Source organism: Emydura macquarii, unplaced genomic scaffold (assembly GCF_026122565.2).
Source record: "Emydura macquarii macquarii isolate MOO-44397 ecotype Brisbane River unplaced genomic scaffold, CSIRO-AGI_Emac_v2 contig_1477, whole genome shotgun sequence".
Lineage (NCBI taxonomy): Eukaryota > Metazoa > Chordata > Testudines > Chelidae > Emydura > Emydura macquarii.
In genome coordinates, this window is record NW_027131614.1 from 26,699,511 (window position 1) to 26,721,827 (window position 22,317).

Genomic DNA, 22,317 nt, shown 5'->3' on the forward strand with positions numbered 1-22,317 from the left:
AAACAAACTGAATTGGACAGAACTGTGTTTTCAGCATTTTTATGTTGCATTTATCCACTGCTAATTTTTAAAGGGTTTGACCTTAAAACTATGTTGTAGTTGGTAATAACAGATGGAAAGACTGTCCCCTTGTGGATAGGAACGCGAGTAGAGTGGTGGGGAGAAAGAAGAGACAAGTGATATTGTAGTTTTAGTAATGGTGACACTGATCACTTTAGGGCTTCGCTGCAGAGTTAATTTCAGTTACAACTCAAGTGTTGCCCCTAATTTAAATCCTGTCTACACCCCTTAGTTTGAGCATGGTGGTGCTTTTAATTGGAGTTGGTGGGCATGGCAGGAGATAGCCTATAGCTCAGATAGAACACTTGTCAGCTGCTAACACAATCACTGTGCAGTAACTTCATGCAGCCTGAGCATTCTTTTGCAGTGTAGCTGCTCTCACTCAGGCTAGGCTAACTTGAAAGGAGTGAATTTGAGTGTCAATGACTTAACTCTGCAGTGATGACATAGCTTTTGTTAGACTAGAACTCTTTTGGAATGTGAGCTAATAACACATCACAGCCGAGAAAAGTAAATTCTCAGAATCCCATTTTCTATTTCTTCATCTTTCTATGTCTTATTTGATGCCAGGAAGTTGATATAAAATAAACTGTAAATTATTGGTTCCTATACTCCTCAAGGGTTTGTATTATGGTCTCCTCATCTGTGAGGAAACTCAGTAAAAAAGGGGAAAAAAAGTCCTTACAGATTTATCTACTCCTAAAGCAGAGAGATGGCTGACATGCACCTTTAGCCCCATGCAACACTCCAAGTACTAATGGGATCTCAGCACAGAGCTCAACATTGCAGCAAACATTTTTACATAACAGCCCTCAGCTAAATTCAAGAGACAGCCACCAAGGAAGTTCGAAGATAAGAAGTAGAAAGGGTGGGAAAGCACAATCAATATCATGCATGTGTAAGATAGACAGACCAGTAGCAGCAGCTCTGAGACTGTGGTGGGACAGAGTCTCAGTTGATGTCTATATTGCTCCATGCCAAACAATGTGACCACTGTTTTTTTAAATAATTATAGAAATTATATCTTTTAGTACATAACTATCTTAGTAATTTCTACAGTATATTTTTGTACTTTGTGTAGTCAAGCAACGGCTCCGGGAATCTAGAATAAAATAAGAAGTGACCCCATGCAATTTTCAGTCAAACTGAAAAATGATACAGATTCTTTATTATTTTAAACTATTTTTAAAAGCCCATATCAAGGTTCCAACACTGTAATTCCTCTGAAAAAGATCACAGAAAGTACATCGAGTCAAGACCAATTTGAATGAACAAATCAGTGCCTCTTATTAATCAGAACCCACTATTTCCCAATAGTCTGAAGCATACTTTTGTGGGATATTTCAGAATGGTGAGGATTGCCAACTGGCTAGTGAGGATGTTAGTCTTTATCCTAGTGGGATGTCCAGCTATAATAAGCCTGTTATCTCTAAAAATATATCCATACATTAGATTATTATCCCCATTTCACAAGAGGAGAAACTGTCAGAAGTTCAGTGACTCAGCCAAGGGCAGATGAAAAATCAGTGACAGAACCAGGTCTAGAGCTCTTGAGTTCCTCCATTTTCTGATATTCAGTCCTGTATTCAGAATCCTAGGCTACATCTCATACATATTTCATCTAAGGTGCTTGGTTATTTTCATTCTTCAGGGTTATATACACTGTTTAGTTTCACTGTATTTGATGAATTAAGCAGCAAAAGGGGAAGATCAGCAGATCTTCTTGCTCTCATGCTGTTTATAAGGATAGCCATGTCAGAAGGAAATGGACCTTGGTCGTGCTGGATCAGGTTTGTCTAGTGCAGTAGTTTTCAACCTGTGGTCTGCGGACCCTGGGGGTAAACAGACTATGTCTGAGGCAGTGGTTCTCAACCTGAGGACCCCTTACGGCCCAATCAGCACACAGCTGCTGCCCACGTGACATCCTTAGGGCCATACAGATAATATAGTATATATATTCTGTGAATGCAGTCCACATAACAAATAGAGAGCTGCATATGTGGCTGACAATGGTAAGTAGGTTGAGAACCACTGGTCTAAAGAGTCCACAAAAGGCTGTCATTGTCATAGAACAGTGGTTTTCAACCTGTGGTCCGCGGACTGCTAGGGGACCAGAGACTATGTCTAAGATTTCCAAAGGGGCCCACACCTCTATTTGAAATTTTTTAGGGTCTGCAAATGAAAACCACGGCTCTAGTGTATATAATATGGCTGCTTGTGTATACAGTATGTTCTTTTCCTCCCCTTAATGTTATTGTTTGCTTTTGTTTTTCTGCTCTGGTAAGCAGTAATGGGAAAGACAGAATTATATATATAGCTATGGCCCTACCAAATTCATGGCTGTGAATAATGCATCACGGACTGTGAAATCTGGTCTCCCTACAATAGCCAGATTTCCTGGGGGAGACCAGATTTCACAGAGCTGGAAGGCCAGAGAGAAGCGGCTGCTGGCTGGGAGACAAGCTCTGAAGGCAGTGCCACCACCAGAAGCAGTGCAGAAGTGAGGGTGGTGTTGCATCGGAGGGAAGGGGGAGGAGTGACAGGTCCGGTTTATGGGTGGGTGAGTGGGCGGCCACCCAGGGCCTCGTGGTTGGCGGGGGCGGGGCACCTTCATCATCCCACACATACAGAGCCACCCCAAGGCTTCCTTTACTCCTGAGTGCCTGGCCTAGAGCCGAGGAGAGGGAGGTGGTGCAGAAGTAAAGGTGGCAATACCATGCCGCCCTCCCTTCTGCGCTGCTGCCGGCCAGCTGCAGCTGCGGCTGCCCTCCAGCCACCCAGCTCTGAAAGCAGCAGCTCAGAACTAAGGGTGACAATAGTGCAACCCCCATGACCCCATTTTTATTCAGGACGCCCCAGTTACAACACCGTGGAATTTCAGATTTAAAGATCTTAAAGGGTGAAATTTATGATTTTTAAAATCTTATGGTTGTGAAATTGACCAAAATGGCCCCTGCATTGAGTAAGGCCCTCGCTATAGCATCTAAACCCTGCATTACCATTTATTGTGCCCTGTTGAGAGAGGACAAACCAGCTGAGGATCTGTGGTAACCGACTGTCTGAGTTAAGTTCCTGTTAGGCTTTCATCACAGAGCCCTCTGCTCTGGAAACCTTGCCCCTAAATGCCCAACCCTTTCCTTCTCCTCTAGAAAGGAGCCTTACAAAGTACTCCTCGGATGATTAACCCTTCGTGGGCAGCTTTTTCCTCTGACCTTCATACAAGAGCCTGCTGGCCCCTTGGGTTTGGGTGACTTTATGGCCTCGGGGCCGGCTCTGGAACTAAGGTGGGCGCAGGTGTCACATGCGGAGCGGGAGGAGGAAACTGCTCGCGCCGGGGCCCGAGCGCCAGGCTTCGCCCAGGGGCAGGGGAGGAAGAAAAGGCGGCGGGGGCGGGGGGCGGCTGTTGTGCAAGGCCGGGGAGGCCCGGGGCAGCAGCACGAGCCGCAAGCGGCGATAGGCGGGTCCTGCTCCTGCTCCTGCCTGTGCGTGAGGCTGGAAGGAGTCGCGCCCCGGCCCCGCCCCGCCCCGCCCCACCGCACCGCAGGGGCCCTGACTCGGGCTAGTTTCGGTTTCGTGCAGCCTGGGCGGCCCCCGCCGCTCGCTCGTTTCCGTGGCTGCCTGACTTTCCCCGCCGGGGCTGCCCGCTGCTGCCGGGTCCGCCTGGGACATGGCGGGGCCGGGGCAGCGCGCCGCGGGGAAGCCGCTGCTCCTGAAAATAGTGATGGCCGGGGAGTCCTGCGTGGGGAAAACCTCCGTCGTGAGGAGGTACACGGAGCCCGGCCCGCCCGCCCGCCGCGGCGCCTACATCGCCACCGTCGGTGAGTGACACGCCGCCAGCGCCCGGGCCCTGCCAGTTCATCCTGACACCCCTGCGCATTCACACCCTGACACACCCACTCACACCCTGTCAGACTGACATGCACCCCCGTAGTCACACTCATTCACTCACTCACTCACTCACATCCTGTCAGACTGATATACACCCCCATATTCACACACACACACACACTCATTCACAGACAGATGAACACATCTCAACACAAACCCATTCACACCCTGACAGACTGACAACCCCACATTTGCACCCCAACAGTCTGGGTGACACAAACCCCCTTTGACACCCTGACTGATACACACGTCCATTCATACCACACATCCTGCCAGACTGACACATCCTCATTAACACATATCCCGTCAGACTGATACACATCATACCACATACCTTCAACAGACTGATGCACAGCCGAATTCACACCACACATGCTTTGACAGTGTCACCACCTATTCACACCACACACACCCTGGCAGATTGACACACACACATCTGTATTCACACCACATCTTCCGGCAGACTGACACGTGCACTCATTCACACCGTATACACACACATCCTGACACTCACTCACATTTATACCACACACACACTGTGACAGATTGATGCGAACTTGCATTCAGACCATACACACACACACCAACCCTCATTCACAGTACACCCACCCTGGCAGACTGTCCTCCGTGTGTCCCCCCCCTCCCCCCCCCAAATCTGCCACAGAGAATTTACAATCTAATTTAAAACGCCAAGTTCCTCTACCTTATTGATAGGTAAAAAGTTAAAATCCTTTCCATTTATTTTAGTGACCTTGTAGGTAATTATTTGTCAGTCATAGTAATCCAAGAGACTCTCTTCTTCTTGCATAGGTGTGGATGACTGCATTTGTAATTGATTTATTTCTGTGCTTTTTAATGAAAACTTATAGAAAAAGTATGCAGAAAAACCTGCACGCTCCAGCAGCTCTGCATATGCATATTTTTATATATATGTTTTCAGTATGGGTGAGATTCTATCATCTTTACATATAGAGTCATAGATTCATAGAAATGTAGGGATAGAAGGGACCTTGAGAGATCCTCTCATCCATCCCCCTGTGCTGAGGCAGGATCAAGTAAACCTCAACCATCACTGACTGGTGTTTGTCCAACCTGTTTTTATTGAAAACCTCATCTAGAGCTAAATTACCCTTACAGTTAGAAATGTTGGACTAGTACCTTTCTCCTCAATTAGTATTGATTTAAATATGAATCCTGAATGTAACTGAGGATTTCAGAATCTGACCATATGAGTGTTAGATGAATTTGGCCCAGTTTTTAACACCATAACTTAAGTTGAATAGTACTCTATTCTGCAAGTCATTCCATTGAAACCAATATGAATAAGGATAGCAGAGTCTAACCATCAGAAAGGGAGGTGTAGGATAGTGAAATTGATCTTTAAAACCTGTAATTAATGATGGAACCTAAGATTAGGAATGTAAAATATTAAATGATTAACTGATAAGTATTAGTCTTAACTTAATGGCTAACCAGAGGCGCAGGCTCTTGGTGCAGGAGCTACAGAGTGCCCCGATGCGGAACACCGGGAACACGGTCCACGGCCCCGGGTCTGAGATGGGGTATCACCCGCAGAGCTGGGCTGGGCGCACGCATACTCCTGCTCTCACAGTTGCTACCCCACACCCAGTCCCAGACCTGCTGGGGGCATGGCAGCACAGGCTTTTGGACCACAATGGAGCTGGCCACACTGCTGCTGCCCAGGGAAGCCAAGGCCCTGGTGCAGGTGCTGTGGAGCGCCCCCCTGTGGAACACTGGGAACTACGGGTCCAAGAACGGGGGTCCCCTATGGAACCAGGCTGGGGGCACGACCCACGGGCTGAGGGGAGGGGGCAGGGTATGGAGGGACACAAAATTATATCGTTTAAACATTTAACCGATATAATTTTGAGTTTTAAATTGTTACTTTTTTTAAGCGAAATTTACATCCCTACTTAAGACATCTCTATGGAATTCTTGTGGAGGTGACTGCTTTCATGATGCTATCAATATTGGAAATGAACTCATGCCTCTGAGACTTTTTTCTCAAAGGGATGGAATTTCTGATTCTCTACCTCTGTTTATTCAAGAATCAACATTCTTGTATATTACAAAGCTGATGGTATTATGAGTGTGTTTTCAAAAGTCAAGTCTTGTGTGGTTTCCAAAAAGTCTTTTAAGAAAATTTTATGTCCCATCCATGATGTAAACAAATTATCCAAATCTCAATACCTATTATCTGAATCTGATTTCAAAATCCCAAGCAGGTCAATTTTGTAGTATACATTGGGTCTAGATTTTTAAAATAAGGGGTTACTGGTGATAAGTGTGAGACTAACAGTACTGGCAGTAGAAGCCTCCTGTCCTGAATAGTATGACGCAGACAGCGATGGTTTACCTTTCTGCTGCAACTTCCCAATGGGCCTCAGCTGTGTCCAGGAGGGACAGTTTCCAGGGATGATAGGGCAGTTCAGACTTTATGTCCATCTAGTTTTCTGTCTCTTTACTAAGTCTACCAACAAGAGTAGCAATTTTGATTTAGAGTTTTAAGACACATGTCTGGTACAGTCTTGACTAAGAGCTTTCCTTTCTTGCAGCCAGTTGCATGCTCATCTGAAGGTTACAAACGACTTTACCTTTCATTACCTATCCAGCTGGAATTTCAATTGGAAATGAAGTAAAAGGCCTTTACTAGTCCTCTGAGATATTTAGTCCCTAGGAATCTGAGCTTTTTGATGGGGTTGTGTCATCAACTTACCTTTATTCAGAGAGTAAAGATAGTCATAGACAAAAAATAATTGGAGGGGAATAGCTTAGGGTCTCTTTGTGTCATGGCAGCTAGGTTCCATGTTGCTACAAGTAAGCTTGGTGAGACTACAAAAAAGGTATGTCTTGTAGCAGTTGCTAATAGACTCTGCTTATTGAAACTTTCTAAAATTATATATTTTAGAAAATGAAAACATGCATTCACAGTAAATTTTCATTGAAAGCATTTTATGCAGCACTTAAACACTCAGGGATGGTTGCCCTTCCTCCTCAATTATGCAGTTTGGGTGAATTATAAGCAGTTATAATTTTATAATTAAACTTATACGGATCATAAGGCAGATGCATCATTGAGAATAGCAGACTATAAAGAATAACTGTTTTTATTTAAACAATGGCATGGGATAGACAGCCATAGGGAAAGCCTATGAACGAAAAAATGTCTACAAGTGATTCTTTCTTGTATTAAATGAATTGTTATCCTAGCTATTCGTTTCTCTACAGTGTCATATGCTTCTATGTGGGAAAATATTTGTGGAAAGCTTGGTTCTAAAGAGGCACAGCTTCCACTTTTTGGGGGAAGGGAAGAAACAGACAACTGGATTTCGAATTTCTGTTCAAAGGGAAGCATTCAAGTTCCACTTTTGGGGAGAAGCAAAGGAACAGAATTTTGAATTTCTCTTCACAGGGAAGCGTTCAAGTTCTGCTTTTGGGGGGAAAGGAAGAAACAGGCAATTGTATTTTGAATTTCTGTTCAAAGGGACATACGTTCAAGTGTGTGTATGTATAAAATGTTTGTCTTTGTGTTATTTTGGATAAATTGCAGCAGGGTGGATTGATTTAAATCGAGGTGATTTACCAAGAGAAAATCATTGTTTTAAATCAAGCTTCTCATTGGTACTTCTTCACATATTTCTTAAACAATGGTGCAAATCTGATCACTAAAACATGTTAATTTAGAACTCAATACAGCATTTTACACTATCTAGGAGGTAATTTATTAATTTAGGAAATAGTACATGATACTCATTACCTGTGTCAAGCTGCAGATGCAGCAGCAGTACATTAGGAATGGTAAGAACTAAATCACACACACACAAACACAATAGCTCTTATACTTTATTAAACTAAATCTTAAATGTTACATAAATGTTTCACGTTTGCAATTGCAGCAGTTTCCTGAGTTGCCGGCTGACCTTAAACTTTTTTTTTTTTTATTTTCTAATTTTATTAACTCTTACAGACAGGTCATCACAACACTAAATGTACGCTGTCCTTAAAACTTCTACAACTAGCTCTGATCTTCCCCATTCCCACTATCATTTTTATTCATACACTGAAACAGAAATATGAGTTTACCTGCTTTATCAACTCCCAGTCAATTTCTTAGCGTTGAGTGAATAATACCAAACAATGAAAATATTTTCTCTGTGCCTGCAGAGGAAGCTACTGCTGTGAGAAGTTGGCTTAGCAACTGAAGGAACTCTGTTTCAAGGTGCCTGGCTAATTATTTCTACCAATTCAGGGGAGTGACTTTGTTGAAAACATCCTCAGTAAACGTGTACTGTTTAAATGGTTCCACTCCAGCCCTGAAATGTATTATGACTGGTATAACTGAGGAGTGATTTTGAGATGATGCTGCTCTTCAGTGGCTTTGTCCTTTTCTCTCAGAGAGTTTTTAGTGGATAGTTGTGGGCTGTTGCTCCTCTTCCTGGAGAGCCCTCACTTAGGAGGGTCAGTAAAGAAGCATGGGGTCGTCAGTGTCGTCCGTATGCTGTTAGACCAACAGTAGGCCTGTCTAGTCTGAGTTGGATGATGCAGTTCAGAGCCTCAGCCAGTGTCTAGTTGAGATGAGGGCATGGATGAGAACAAGCTAGCTGAAGCTCATCCCAGATAAGACAGACAGTGGGTTGGGAGAAGCCTCTGGAAGGAATGGCAGAGGTACTATCAGCCCCTTTAATTGAAGGAATAAATCTGCCATTAGTTACTTGTATTGCAACTTAGGGGTGACTTAAGACTCCCAGCTGCTGTTTGACAGTCATATTACAACAGTGACCCAGTCAGCTTTTTGGCTAGGAAGTTTTGACCGTTAGTTGCCAGTTTTACCCATGCTTTTGTTACTTCAGGATTATATTTTTGCAATGTGCTACATGAGACTACACCTTAAAACCATTTGGAGACTGAAGCTTGTGCACAATGCAGTTGATTGCTTATTGAGTGGGGCATCTTCCTAGGAACATGTGGCACCAGTCAGCACTGGCTGTCCATTGGTCTCTAGCTATGACCTGTAAAGCCCTAAATAGCCTTGGACCTGCCTACCTGAGGGATGGCCCCTCTTCCCATGCCATACTGCCACAGCTGTCATCAGCAGAGGTGTTCAGTCTGGAATAAGAGAGAGGGGGAAGCTGGCAGGACATTCTCTGTGAAGACTCTAAGACTGGAACTTGCGTCCTGTCTTGACCTGAAATAGTCTGAATCTGGTGACTTTCTGGGCATGCTGGAAAAGACAATGGAGAGGGTTTTTGGACAGGGCTGAGGATACGCTTCCTAGATGATGAAGGGGGTGGGTGATTGGCTGGCTGAGTTCCTGTGGAATTGATTTTTTAAAGCTGCTGAGATTTAATTTAATTTAATTGTATTTATTATATACTTAATTATGTTAATTCTCCTGGAATCTTGAACAGGCATCTTTATTATTTAAATAGAAAGGGGGAGGGAGGGAGGGAGAGAATCATAAATACCCTATGGCTATAATATTTTGAAAATGGCACTTAGAAGTTGGTCTGGTTTACTTTATATCATTTTCTTCGTTTTATATGAAGAATCCAAAGAAGAAAGTATAAGCTGCTATATTCAAATAACTTTTATATTTAGGCTGGTGATCAATGTTAGTTTTTTTATGTTGATTATATTGTATAATACATTGGCCTAAAACCATCTGAAATCTGCGAGCTCTCTTTGGCACTGTATTTTTCATTTCACTTTCTGATCTTTTCCATTTGCTGAGTTTGCTTTAAATTTCATATAAAGACATGAACAATTCATGCATGCAGTAAATATTGACGTCTATTTTTTACTAACATTCATTGATCTTTTAGGTCAATACATTTAAGTTGACTTAAGAAGTCAATATGCCTTATTTTAATTTAGATTAAATTTTGGTCTGATTCAGCAGTCTCTGGTTCCTTTTTTCTAAATAAAAAAACTCTTGTCAATTTATTATTAAAATTTACATCAAATAGAACTGTTTTCCTGTAGGGCTGGAAATGCCCAGCTGGAATTATTAATAATTATTTATTTTAAATATTCCCAACTCAACATTTTGGAAGTGACCTCTCAAGTGCTGTAACATCTACTGCAGAGAGCTAAACAAAAAATTAAACCAAATTCTGTAAGCATTTCTTTGAAATTTTAAATTTGCGTATCACCTAACATGAGTAAATAGGCATGTTTGGGTTACATTATATTTCCAGCCACCATTATTAATTTAATCAGGAAAGCTTCATATAAAATTAATTACAACTGCCAATTGTATTATTTCATCTTTCCCTTCCATTGAAGCTTCAGTGAGAATTCATCAGCTGAAAGGCACGACCCATGCAGTAATTTAACCTCTCCACCCAAACTACCCCCGCAACACCAACTTTTAATACTACTAGAATCTTGCATCTGAAGGCTTAGTCCCAAAGTCATCCATCCATAAGATGAATATGGAAATTAAAAGAAGGGAGAGTTTCCAGTATTTTGCCATTTTATTTGACTTTTTATGAGTACTTGCCTTTGATAGAGGAATTTGCTAGCCAGATTCAAGCAGGAATCAAACTGATGATTCTAATATCAAATTGTTGATTTTTCTGAGAACTTGCCTTGGAACATTTAGATGTTATGTAAAGCACAGAAGCAAAAGAATAGCGGTACTAAATTTTTACACAGTCAAATGTGCAATCTGGTTAAAACTGTAGGAAAAATCCAAAACCTTCCTAACATCATTAATTTTTCTAACCTATAAAATGAAAGTTCCTTATTGATATGTCATCACCCCATTGATAGACTGGGTTATTTTTCTATCTGTTTGCTGCACAGAAAACTTGGTAACAGAATCATCAAACATTAATCTGAAAGGAAAGGCTTTTTAAAAAACAAACAACCTACGTCTGTGTTTTTCAGGCAATAATTGAAATTCAGTAGTCTTTTCATTGTCAGGGTTATGACTAGCATTCTCATATAAACCCCCTCTGTAAGAGATCATATTGAGTGGTGGAGAAGGTAACTCTTCCATGCTCTACCCATAAAATAAGTTCCACCTATATGATATGCTGCACACAATAGATTATGTTTTGAACATCTGCACAATCATGGAGTAGTGTCTGATTATTGCCATGGACTCTTCTGGGCTCCTTGGGTTTGGCTTCCACTCAGTGAAGCTCATGTGTCCTGCTGAGCTTCTTGATATTGGCTCCTCCTTGAGCATGCTCATGTCTCACTGGGCTCTGCATTGTTTCTTTAGTTTGGCTCCTTGATTTGGGGAGAGAAGGGAGTAGTGATGCCTCCCAGTCCCAGTTACAGGTGGTGTCAAACTGAGCTGTGACTCAGAGTAGATGATGTATATCTTCACAATGTAATCTTCTCTCCTTTCTTGTATGGTTTAGGAAGCAGTGAGTTAACAGCGTTGACTTAAAGTATTTTCATTGATAGCTGAGTTAGCACTCATTGAGATGAATGGTGCAGATCAAATCTCTCAGAGCTATTGTTTCCAGTTCTGCGAACACTGGTAGATGTCTCTGCATCATTTACACTTGGGTCATACTTTTGAGGTTACCTCAGCAACTGTAACAGCTAGAGACTAATTTTTATTTTGAAATGAAAGCTTAAAGCTTGTCTACATAAACATTTAGCACTAACAGTTGCACACACTAAGGAACTGTTAATATGCAGCAGCAGGGTCCACATGGACAGTCAGTGTGCAGCAGTCTAGTTCAGGGTAGAGTCACACCCACGCTTGCCATCTACTAAATGGTCATATAGAGAATCCCTTCAGGGGTTCCCAATCTTTTTGGCCCGAGGGCCACAGATATAATTTATACAACCCTGAAGGGCCACCACTCTGCCACGAGACCTCCTCTCCCCAGTGCAGCCAGATGGAAGGAGTTCAGTGAGGAGGCTGCTTTCTTGCTGATCTCCCGTCTCCCTGGATTCAGCAGGGAAACAGCATGTGTCATGTAGCCCTGTGCACTCCACCTGGGTCCCTAGGCAGTGGCTCCCTTCTGCAGCCGGGGGACAGAAGATCAGTGCTTCCCTCCCTCTGGCTCCAGCAGGGACCCCAGCACCTAGGGACCTAGGCAGAGCACTTTTCCTGTGCTTCCTGCTACAGCCAGGGGGAGGGGAGCGCTGATCTCCTATCCCCTTGGCTGCAGCAAGGAGCCTGCACCGGTCTTTTAGCCCCATGGAAACGCGCTCTGCCTGGGTCCATAGTCAGTGGCTCCTTTCTGCAGCCAGCGGGAGAGGAGCCACGGGCCACTTTGAAAGCTCCCGCGGGCCACTTTTGGCCCCTGGGCCACAGATTGGGAACCACTGCTTTAGATTATGGAGAACAAAAGCATGGAGGTGCAAATATGCCAGTCCACTGTTTGTGTGCTGAATCTGACCTCTGCCCCTTTATCTAAAACACAGATTTCACCAGAACAGAACCCATACACATGACATTTTTCATGTTGCTTTTCTACCAGAGGAGAGTTATTTTAGGAAAATTACAAAGGACAGTTTTGTTCTATTTTGGAATCATCAAAGGTAAGATTTGTCATGCTGGCTGGATAAGGGGGGCCCTTAAGGTGTATTCTGGAGCTCTGATTACTCCCTTCTACACCAGTCTTGCGTTGGGAGTGTCACGCTGGCTGGATTGGGAGGGGGAGCATTTATAATATTGTTTGACATCAGTATGTCAAAATCATCATAATTCATGTAAGATATGTCATGTCAGGTACTGTTAAAAAGGCTATAATGTGCTAAGTAAGATTATCATGTTTTTGTTCATGTGTTATATGTGTAATTTAGGTTATGAATATATTTGAAATATCTGTATTTCAAATTGTGCTGTCTGGGACAAACCCCAGACAGGATGGCCGCAGAACAATAGGCTGCTTAATGGCCCATTAAGACATTCCCAGGTGCAAGGGGCCCAGGGGGAGAAGCCAGGAATATACCTAATGACTCACTAGGACTTGCCTATGTGACTCTGGACTCCATTTTGGTTCCTGTAAAATTCCTCAAGCAGCGTGGCAGGGGCCTTGGAATCCATTTTGTCTTCAATCCTGTTCAGCTTCCAGTCACCTATCTACCTCTGAACCAAGTCATCTGCAACTGAAGCTGTGAAACAAAGGACTGAGGCCTATCCAGGTACTGGATGTGTACCAGAAGGACTATACAAGCCTGCAAACACCACAGTTCTTCTAAAAACCTAATGTATATGGACTTTCAAATCATTTTTATGTATCTGATTGCTTTAATCCTTTAACATTTCTCTTATTGCTTGTTCCTCTCTTTTTATAATAAACCTTTAGTTTTAGTCACTAAAAGATTGGCTGGCAGCATGGTATTTTGGGTAAGATCCAAACTTATATTGATCAGGTACTGTGGCTGACCCTTTGGGGTTAGGAGGAACCTTTTTAGTAAAGAGCATAGAATTTAAATAACTGGTCTCTTTACTGAACATAGAGTGGCTAATTGGAAGCCAAAGACTAAAATGCAGTAAAGGGGGCTGTGTGTATTTGTGTACTGGCTTCTTGGTAACCGGTTTGGGGAATCAGAAGCAGTTTGTGGCTGGTTGGGAAGTCTGACTTCAGTGTCACCCACCAGTGCTGGGAGAATCTGCTCTCCTTTTACAGCCTGCCCTGACCTTGGCATTTTCGGGTGGCTGCCCTAGGCACGGAAGGGTCACAAGAATGATTTATAGAATTATGGCTATTTGCCCACAGCTAAGGAAGAAGAAGAAATTTACAAACTGAAGGCTATCGAAGAAAGTCTATTAAGGCTATCCTTCCAAAACAGTCTAAAGATGCTCTTGATTTTACTTCTGTAAAAAGGAGCTGTGTACAACAGTTCAAAAATATAGTAGGCATAGACTTCTGTGTATTATAGTTTCTGATAGGTCGAGTCTTGACTCACGAGAATTAAGTAAGATAACTTGTAGCTGAAGGTGTCCTTTTGGGTTTGAAATGTAGTATGTTCTCTCTTCATAGGGTTATCCTTTTATGTTTTAAGGCATTTTTAAAATTTATTTATCTGTATTATAGTAGCACCAAAACCAGAATTGCACTCTGTTTCCCAACTTCACTGATGCCCATTATAAAATCTCGTTATGACAGACACTGTAACACAATATGGCCTTTTCTTGACATGCAAAAAGGGTGTACTTTTTCAGTTATATTAGCCCAGTCAAATTAGTTTAACACAGTTGAAAAACCTGACTGAGATGTAGGCTGACACATTTAAAGTCATGTTAGCTGTCTGGGAAGCCTAGGCTACAACATGAGACATACCTGCATTCTAACAGGGCTTCTCAGTTTTATTAAGATAACTCAGTTGAGCTAATGTGACTGAAATACATACCCTTTTGCCACTTAAAGTATTCTGCTAGGTGACTTGTAATGAATGAACAGAATGAAGAGGTTTCCTAGTGGATGTTGCATTTTGAGACTGAAACTCATTCAAAATGCTTTCTTTAAAGTAGTGAAACTACAAGGAATTATACAATCTTTGTTTTGGACCTTCATAGTTCAGTAGATAGCAGATTCCAGTGTGATGTTTGGAGTTTCATTTTTATTAGATTGTAAACATCTCAGAGCAAGAAATGCATCCTCCCATACATCTGTATGGTACCTAAGGACATTTTGGGTGCTGTTGTGATAATATAAGTAATGAAAAAAATAGAGAAGTTGTAGAGAAAAACATCCTTGAGGAAAACAGTATAATGTCTGCAGAGGCAGCAGGAATGATTACTGGGTCCAAAATAGGTTTCAGTATCACAACATTTGGGATTTTGATACATAGATGTTTAGATGAAAAGGCCGCATAGAAGTAAATGGTCTTTACTTGAACTTCAGTTCATGTCCAGTATACACTTATCTTTGCACCTAATTAATTAATTTAATTTCTAGCCCTTGTGGCAAACTGCTGGCCCACTCTAGTGGGACTCGTGCTTTTCCCTTCTGTAGTGGGTCAGGGTATCACCAGTTACCCTGTCTCCACGGGAAGGGGTTCCTCCAGTAATGTCCCGTGAGGAGGGAAGTGGAAGGGAACCTGGATCCGCCCACTCCTCTGGGCCCCAACCCAGGGTCCTTACGAATAGCAGCTAGATGCTGCTGACAGTATCCAAGGCTGCAATTCTTTTCCCCCTTTGTCCCTTCAGCTACTTGTTCCCTGCCCCCTCTCTTCCTGAGCAGGTTTTCTTCTCTCAGGCCTCTGTGCCTGGGGAGTATCTCAGCTCCACTTAAGCAAGTTTTTTCCCCCTCCTGGTCCCGGTACCTTCCTCAAGATTCTTCTCTCCTCCTCCACACAACACAGCACTCCTCCTGCTCTGCCTCCAGCTTGCTCCTAATTGCCTTGTAGTAACCCCGGCTAGTCTACAGGGAATAAGGCCCTGAGCATTCTAGGGCTTATATAGCTCCCTTCTTCAGTGTGCAGGTGGCAGAGTCCCTCCTGGTGCGCCAGAGGCTGGTGCTGGCAGGCATCACCAAGATCAGAGACCTCCTGGACTACAACGAGGGGGACTGGGTGGATCCCCAAGCGCTGGGTCAGCGCATGGGGTTCTCTACCCTTCGAACCCCCCAGCACGTATTTCATCTTGGTTCCACGGCCACGGGGATATTAGCTGGCGGCTCCTTCCTAGAGCTGTGAACACAGGAGTGTACCTGGCGTGGTTCACCTCTTGTCCTGCTACCTGTCCCTTTTGTGGCATGAGGGAAACCCTGGCGCACGTATATCTGGAGTGTGCCAGGTTGCAACCCCTATTACGGCTCCTCCAGAACCTCTTCCTGAAGTTCTGGCTGCACTTCTCTCCACACCTTCTGATCTTTCCACACCCCATTCATGACCCCACAAAGTCACGGAACCTCCTCATCAACCACCTCCTTGCATTGGTCAAGGTGGCTATCTATAACACCAAGGAGAGGATGTTGGCTGAGGAGGTGCTCTGTGACTGTGGGGCCTATTTCCTCTGTTCAATCACGTATCCAGGCAGAGTTCCTCTGGGCCACATCCGCTGATTCTTTGGCTGCTTTTGAGGAACAGTGGGTGCTGTCCAGGGTTCTCTGTTCAGTGTCTCCCTTCAGGTTCCCTCTGTTTAGCCCTCTGACCTTCAGACCGTTCCTGTTTTCTCATTTGTTGTCCCCCGAAATTACTTGAGTCCCGGGCCCAGAAGTTCCTCTCCTTAGGCTGGGGGAGGGGCTTTTAGCCATGGGTGAGCACAAGCTGTCCTATTTCAACCTGTTGAGAGCTAACAAGGATGGCCTGAAGAAGAAAGACAAGAAAAGCAAAAAATAAGAAAATTAAAGCAACACAATGATGGAACGGAATGTCTTTCCATCACTGCAAGAATCTCGTTCTAGCCTTCAAAGTCCATTTCTTCCTGAGTCACCAATTTCCTTTGGCTGTGGAATACTGAAATGTGAATAGTACTAGCACTTTAATAAAATCACTCTGCGGCTGCCCTCTGCCCTTGATGTATAACACCTTATTGATATAATCCCGGACACTTCAGTAATGTTTCAGTAAAGGCTAAAGAATGGCATAGAGTGAGCAAATGCCATGTAACCATTTGTCATTAAACTTCCTTGGAAAACTGTAGCACTATTATTATGGGACTGATTGCCTTAGCAGACATTGCCAGTACTGCAACAGTTTTGTGCATGGGTCATCAGACGGCTGTCATGTCACTTGCCTGCTAATGCAGGTTTGTAGCCATACTTTCAGAATTGACAATGCACAATGAGTGACTGAGTATAAAACTTTGTCCAGTTTGATAGTCAATTTCAATATAATATTGATATATATCAAAAAGAATTCTTATAGTTCTTTTTTCCTACCTGTGTTTTGTGTCTATACAGAAGTGTTTTATGGTTTTGGTGGTTGTTTGTTTGGTGTGTTTCCATTTATCTACATCCCAGAAATTTTATTTTTTTTTAAATTTACAATCTCCAAAAGAAATCAACGTTATTTCAAAACATGTAACATATTTTCTTGTTTCTTTTAGGCATTGATTTTAAAGTAAAAACAATAACATGTAATGATACCACAGTGAAACTTCAAATATGGTAAGTTATAATTTGTCCCACAAATGAAAGCCAACTAAATTATAGTACACTTTGCAAAATCTTGTCTGGCTTTGTCTTCCTACAGTATAGTAATTATTTTAATAGATCATTTTAAAACTTGAATTAGGGTGAGGAGGGTGTTCTAATGTTTAGAACAACTAGTACATGTTTTTAAAATGTTGAACCTAAAAGAAAAAACCAGGAGATTTGGATTTAAATATTTCACTAACCTACAAACATATGTTCATACGACCAGGTTTAGGATTTTGGGTGAGGGCTAGCAAGATCACTCTTTGGGCACTGTAACCTTATTTTTAAATAAAAGGGGGAGTTTTGGTTCTGCAGCTGTGGTGGAGCCCAGTCATTTGTACTGAGGTCTGTATATATTTGCCAATTTTTGGGTTGCCAGTCACTAGATCTCCAAGGGCTAGAGAATTTGGATGCATTCTGGTGAGTTTTGGTGCTTGTCTACATTTAGGGTAAGATTCTGAGATTCTTTGCTGCTTATCTAAATTGTGAGCACAGAACTCACAGCCTACTGGGCGGAGGGGCTATGGTGGCTTTTGAACTACCTATACATTCTCTCCATCCTGGGGTGCCCTGTACTCTCTGTCATAAACTAGACAGCTCTGGAGGCCTAAGTTGCAGCAGCCTTCCCAGATGCTATATGGGCTGCAGTGCTGCCTGGAATCTCACCAGCACTGTGTATGGTAGCCCCAACACCAGCTGACATCTCCCACCCCAGCCTGCCCCAATATGCTCCCTATGCCAGGTCTTACAAAGGGTGCTCAGAAAACAACCTTACATCTGCCTTCTACAGTGCTTGGGCTGGGGAAATCCTCCCACAGCGAGGTCCTGTCATTTTAGAGCAGCTTTACACCACTTTACTCAGCATAATGGGGCAAGGGCAGTAGTGAAGACCTCACCGATAGGGTTTTAGCTATTGGTTTAGCTACCCTAATCTAGCTGCACTGGTGCTGAGATGCTGCCATTCTGCAGTTTACCTTCTGTAGTAGAAATCATAGTTCATTCAGTGCAGGCATTCTATACTAAGGATTGTCCCTATACAGTTACATCAGTTTAACTACACTGTGATTAAAACTGTAATGTAGATAAAACCTATTTTCTGTCTTTCTTTCAATTATTTAAGTATAGGCTCTAGTATAGTCAGAAATATTAACATAAATGCTCAAAATAGTTTGTCAACTCTTTCCCAGCAGAGTGACACACATTCTACCCCTTTTTTCCCTTCTCTCTCGGAAGACACAGCACAGCATTGGGATGTATACTTTAAGTTGCACTGAAAAGACATATCCATGCTTTTCCAATGTATGCAGTACCAAGTGATTCCTTTATGGTGTATTTCAGGGATACTGCTGGTCAGGAACAATTCCATACACTTTGTACAAGTTATTTTCGTGGCGCACATGGCTTTGTTCTGGTCTATGACATCACAAATTTAGACAGTTTTCAAGGTATAACAAACTGGATAAAAGATATACATGAGGTAAGAATATATAACTGCAGTTGATATTTTGCTCAGGGTAGTTAACATCTTTTTTTCCTGAGTTACTGCACTTAATATGTTTTAATAAATACATGAAAATTGTTATTACAGCTCTGGTTAAATGCTTCTTGCCTGAGTTTTTTCCATTCGAGCCTTGCATATAGTATATCACTGTTGTAATAGATTCATAGTTCTTAGAGATGAAAAAACCAAGTAAGACATCTAGACCATCCATTTATCAATGCTGAATTGAACGCTGAATGCTAAATTTCTGCAGTTACTGGTTTTTTTTTTTTTTTTTGGTCTTTTGTCAAGTCTAGTTTTAAATATTTGAAGTTATGGAGAAGAGAGGTCTTCACAGTCTTTGTATCAGGAAATTTTTCCTTAGATTTGACGTACGTTTTCCCTTTCTTAATTTCACCCCATTGTTCCTAGTTACTCCTAGTTGCTGCTAGTTACCCAGTCCCAGGTATCAAACTAAACAGTTCCACTCCATTCTTCCTGATTGCCTTTTTATGTGTATATTGTTATGTTCCCTTTGGATACTTATCCAAGCTATTCATATTTATTTACTCTTTCTTCATCTAGTTCTAGTTCCTTAGATTTGACAGTGAAAAACAAAAATATTCAGTTTCAAATAATTTCTAGGAATGGGGTGATTGTTGTTGCAGACCAGCCTAGAAACAGCCAATTAGTGAGTCTCATAATTGAAGATAAGAATAATAAACACTTTAAACCAATTCTAGTATGTTATCAATTTAGAGAGTGTCTTAGGTAAAATATATTGGGCCATTCATTATAAAAGATATGTTTTTAAGCAATAACTGTTAAAACACAGGGCATTTTGTGAGAATTAATTACTGACTGGGAGAAGATATCTTCTTCCTGTGCCAGGGCTGTAGCCAAAATGAGTCATTAATCCCCAGTAAATACTCAGTGTCAAGGTTCTTGTTGCTACTGTAAATTAAAAATGTGCACGGGTGTGCAGGCAAAACTGGGGTGCAGATTTCATTAAATATGTAATGCAATTTCATTTGGTAAGTACAAGGTGTTGTTAGAGACTTCCTGTGTTGCAAGTTAGCCAGTCAAATCAGAATTTTGAGACAATTAAAACATCCACCTTAACATTTTATTAATTCATTTAATTTATATTCATATAATACAGATTTTAAAAGCACATATTATCACCCAGACAAACAGGACTTTGTAATGAAAGATCGTTAAAACCAAAATCATCACACACTAGGTTACTTTCAGCCCTAAAGGACCAGTCACTTACCCCAGGTCAAAATATACCAATTCCTTTAGTAAACTAAATAAAGATTTATTAGCTCAGAAAAAGAAATGAGAGTTATTGAGAGGTTAAAGCAGATAAAATACATTACAGGTGAATCAGAGTCTCTAATCTGAATGATGCAGAAATGTAATATCTGCTAATTTTCTATATGTTTCCCAAAATGGCTTTTGGGGACCTCTGTCTTGCACCTGGAATATCCCAGTCAGCGTTCAGATGGATCAGAGAGAAAGGATTGCTCCCAAGATTTTTTTTCTTACAGCCATTTTTCCTGGAAATCAATCTGGCAGGCATTCCTATCACAGCATGTGTTTTCCTCTGACAAAGAATGGGTAATGCAGACAGTTTGTGAATCTCCATTGTTAAACCAATGACCTTGCTTTGAAGACAAAATGCTTCTTCAATTACAATTGATAAGGCATTTTTCATGAAGCTTCCACATCCAATACATTCTTAACTCAAAACTAAAATACTTTAAATTAAAGTTATCTAATTACTGGAGAGTACATAATAGGAAAGCCAGGAACAATCCTTCATTAGCTTTCATATTGTCTACTTATTAAGTAAATTCACATCTAAACAGTAAATCCAGGACTTTTGACCTAAAGTTGACTTTTGACCTAAAGTTAATTAAATAGAGTCGCATGCATAATGTAAAGTTACAAGACATGAAAGAGGATATAGCAACAACAGGTTAATTTAGTTACACTAGTATACATCAAACAGGATGTATGTAGATGAAGACAAAAACATTTAATATCTGTTTTAACAAGTGAATTGTCTAGATACCCGATAGTATCTTTTAACATTCCTTGAAGTTCATTTACCAGTGAATTGCCCAAGCACTCTGATCTTAGCATCCGTGTCATTAGCAGGTGGCCCAAGTTATATCAGCATTCAGGCTGCGGGTAACATATGAACATAAGAACGACCATACTGGGTCAAACCAATGGTCCATCTAGCCCAGTATTCTATCTTCTGATAGTGGCCAATGCCAGGTGCTTCAGAGGGAACAAACAGAACAGGCAATCATCAAGTGATCCATCCTGTTGCCCATTCCCAGTTTTTGACAAACAGCAATCCCTGCCCATCCTGGCTAATAATCATTGATGGACCTATCCTCCAGGAACTTATCAAGTTCTTTTTTGAACCCCATTGTAGTCTTGGCCTTCACAACATCCTCTGGCAAGGAGTTCCACAGGTTGACTGTGCATTGTATGAAGAAATACTTCCTTTTGTTTGTTTTAAACCTGCTGCCTATTAATTTCATTTGGTGAACCCTAGTTCTTGTGTTATGAGAAGGAGTAAATAACACTTCCTTATTTACTTTCTCCACACTGGTGATGATTTTATAGACCCCTATCATATCCCCCCTTCGTCATCTCTTTTCCAAGCTGAAAAGTTCCAGTCTTATTAATGTTTCCTCATATGGACTCTTTTCCATTCCCCAATAATTTTTGTTGCCCTGTTCTGTACCTTTTCCAATTCCAATATATCTTATTTGATCTTGGGTGACCAGATCTGCACACAGCATTCAAGATGTGGGCGTACCATGGATTTATATAGAGGCAATGTGATATTTTAAATCTTATTATCTATCCCTTTCCTAATTATACCCAATATTATGTTAGCTTTTTTGACTGCCACTGCACATTGAATGGATATTTTCAGAAAACTATCCACAATGACTCCAAGATCTCTTTCTTGGCTGGTAACAGCTAATTTAGACCCCATCATTTTATATGTAGAGTTGGGATTATGTTTTCCAATTGTGCATTTATCAACATTGAATTTCATCTGCCATTTTGTTACCCAGTCACCCAGTTTTGTGAGATCCCTTTGTAACTCTTCGCCGTCTGCTTTGAACTTAACTATCTTGAGTAGTTTTGTATCATCTGCAAATTTTGCCATCTCACTTTTTACCCCTTTTTCCAGATCATTTATGAATATGTTGATCAGTACTGGTCTCATTATAGACCCATGGCAGACACCACTATCTACCTCTCTCCATTCTGAAAACTGACAATTTATTCCTATCCTTTGCTTCCTATCTTTTAACCAGTTACTGATCCAGGAGAGGACCTTCCCTCTTATCCCATGACAGATTACTTTGCTTAAGTGCCTTTGGTGAGAGACCTTGTCAAAGGCTTTCTGAAAATCTTAAGTACACTATATCCACTGGATCACCCATGTCCACATGCTTGTTGACCCCCCTTCAAAGAATTCTAGTAGATTGGTGAGGCATAATTTCCCTTTACAGAAGCCATGTTGACTCTTCCCCAGCAAATCATCTTTGTCTATGTATCTGATAATTCTACTCTTTGCTATAGTTTCAACCAATTTGCCTGGTATTGAAGTTATGCTTACCAACCTGTGATTGCTGTGATTGCCTCTGGAGCCTTTTTTTCAATATTTGGCATCAAATTAGCTGTCCTCCAGCAGTAGATGAAGGAATATATGTCAGAGCTGGGTTTATAGAACATAGTAATCCTTTGCACTGACTCTTTTGCTTACTT

General features: G+C 41.7%; 1 protein-coding gene across 1 annotated transcript in view; it reads left to right on the forward strand.

Annotated features, from left to right (window-relative positions):
* Positions 1–3,727: 3,727 nt before the first annotated feature.
* The window catches only part of LOC137156880 (ras-related protein Rab-10-like), a 63,683-nt gene continuing 45,093 nt past the window's right edge, over positions 3,728–22,317 (forward strand). The window contains exons 1-3 of the mRNA XM_067553883.1: positions 3,728–3,878; positions 16,940–17,000; positions 18,369–18,507. Coding sequence (XP_067409984.1) covers positions 3,728–3,878; positions 16,940–17,000; positions 18,369–18,507 — 351 coding nt within the window. The remainder of the gene's footprint in view (positions 3,879–16,939; positions 17,001–18,368; positions 18,508–22,317) is intronic.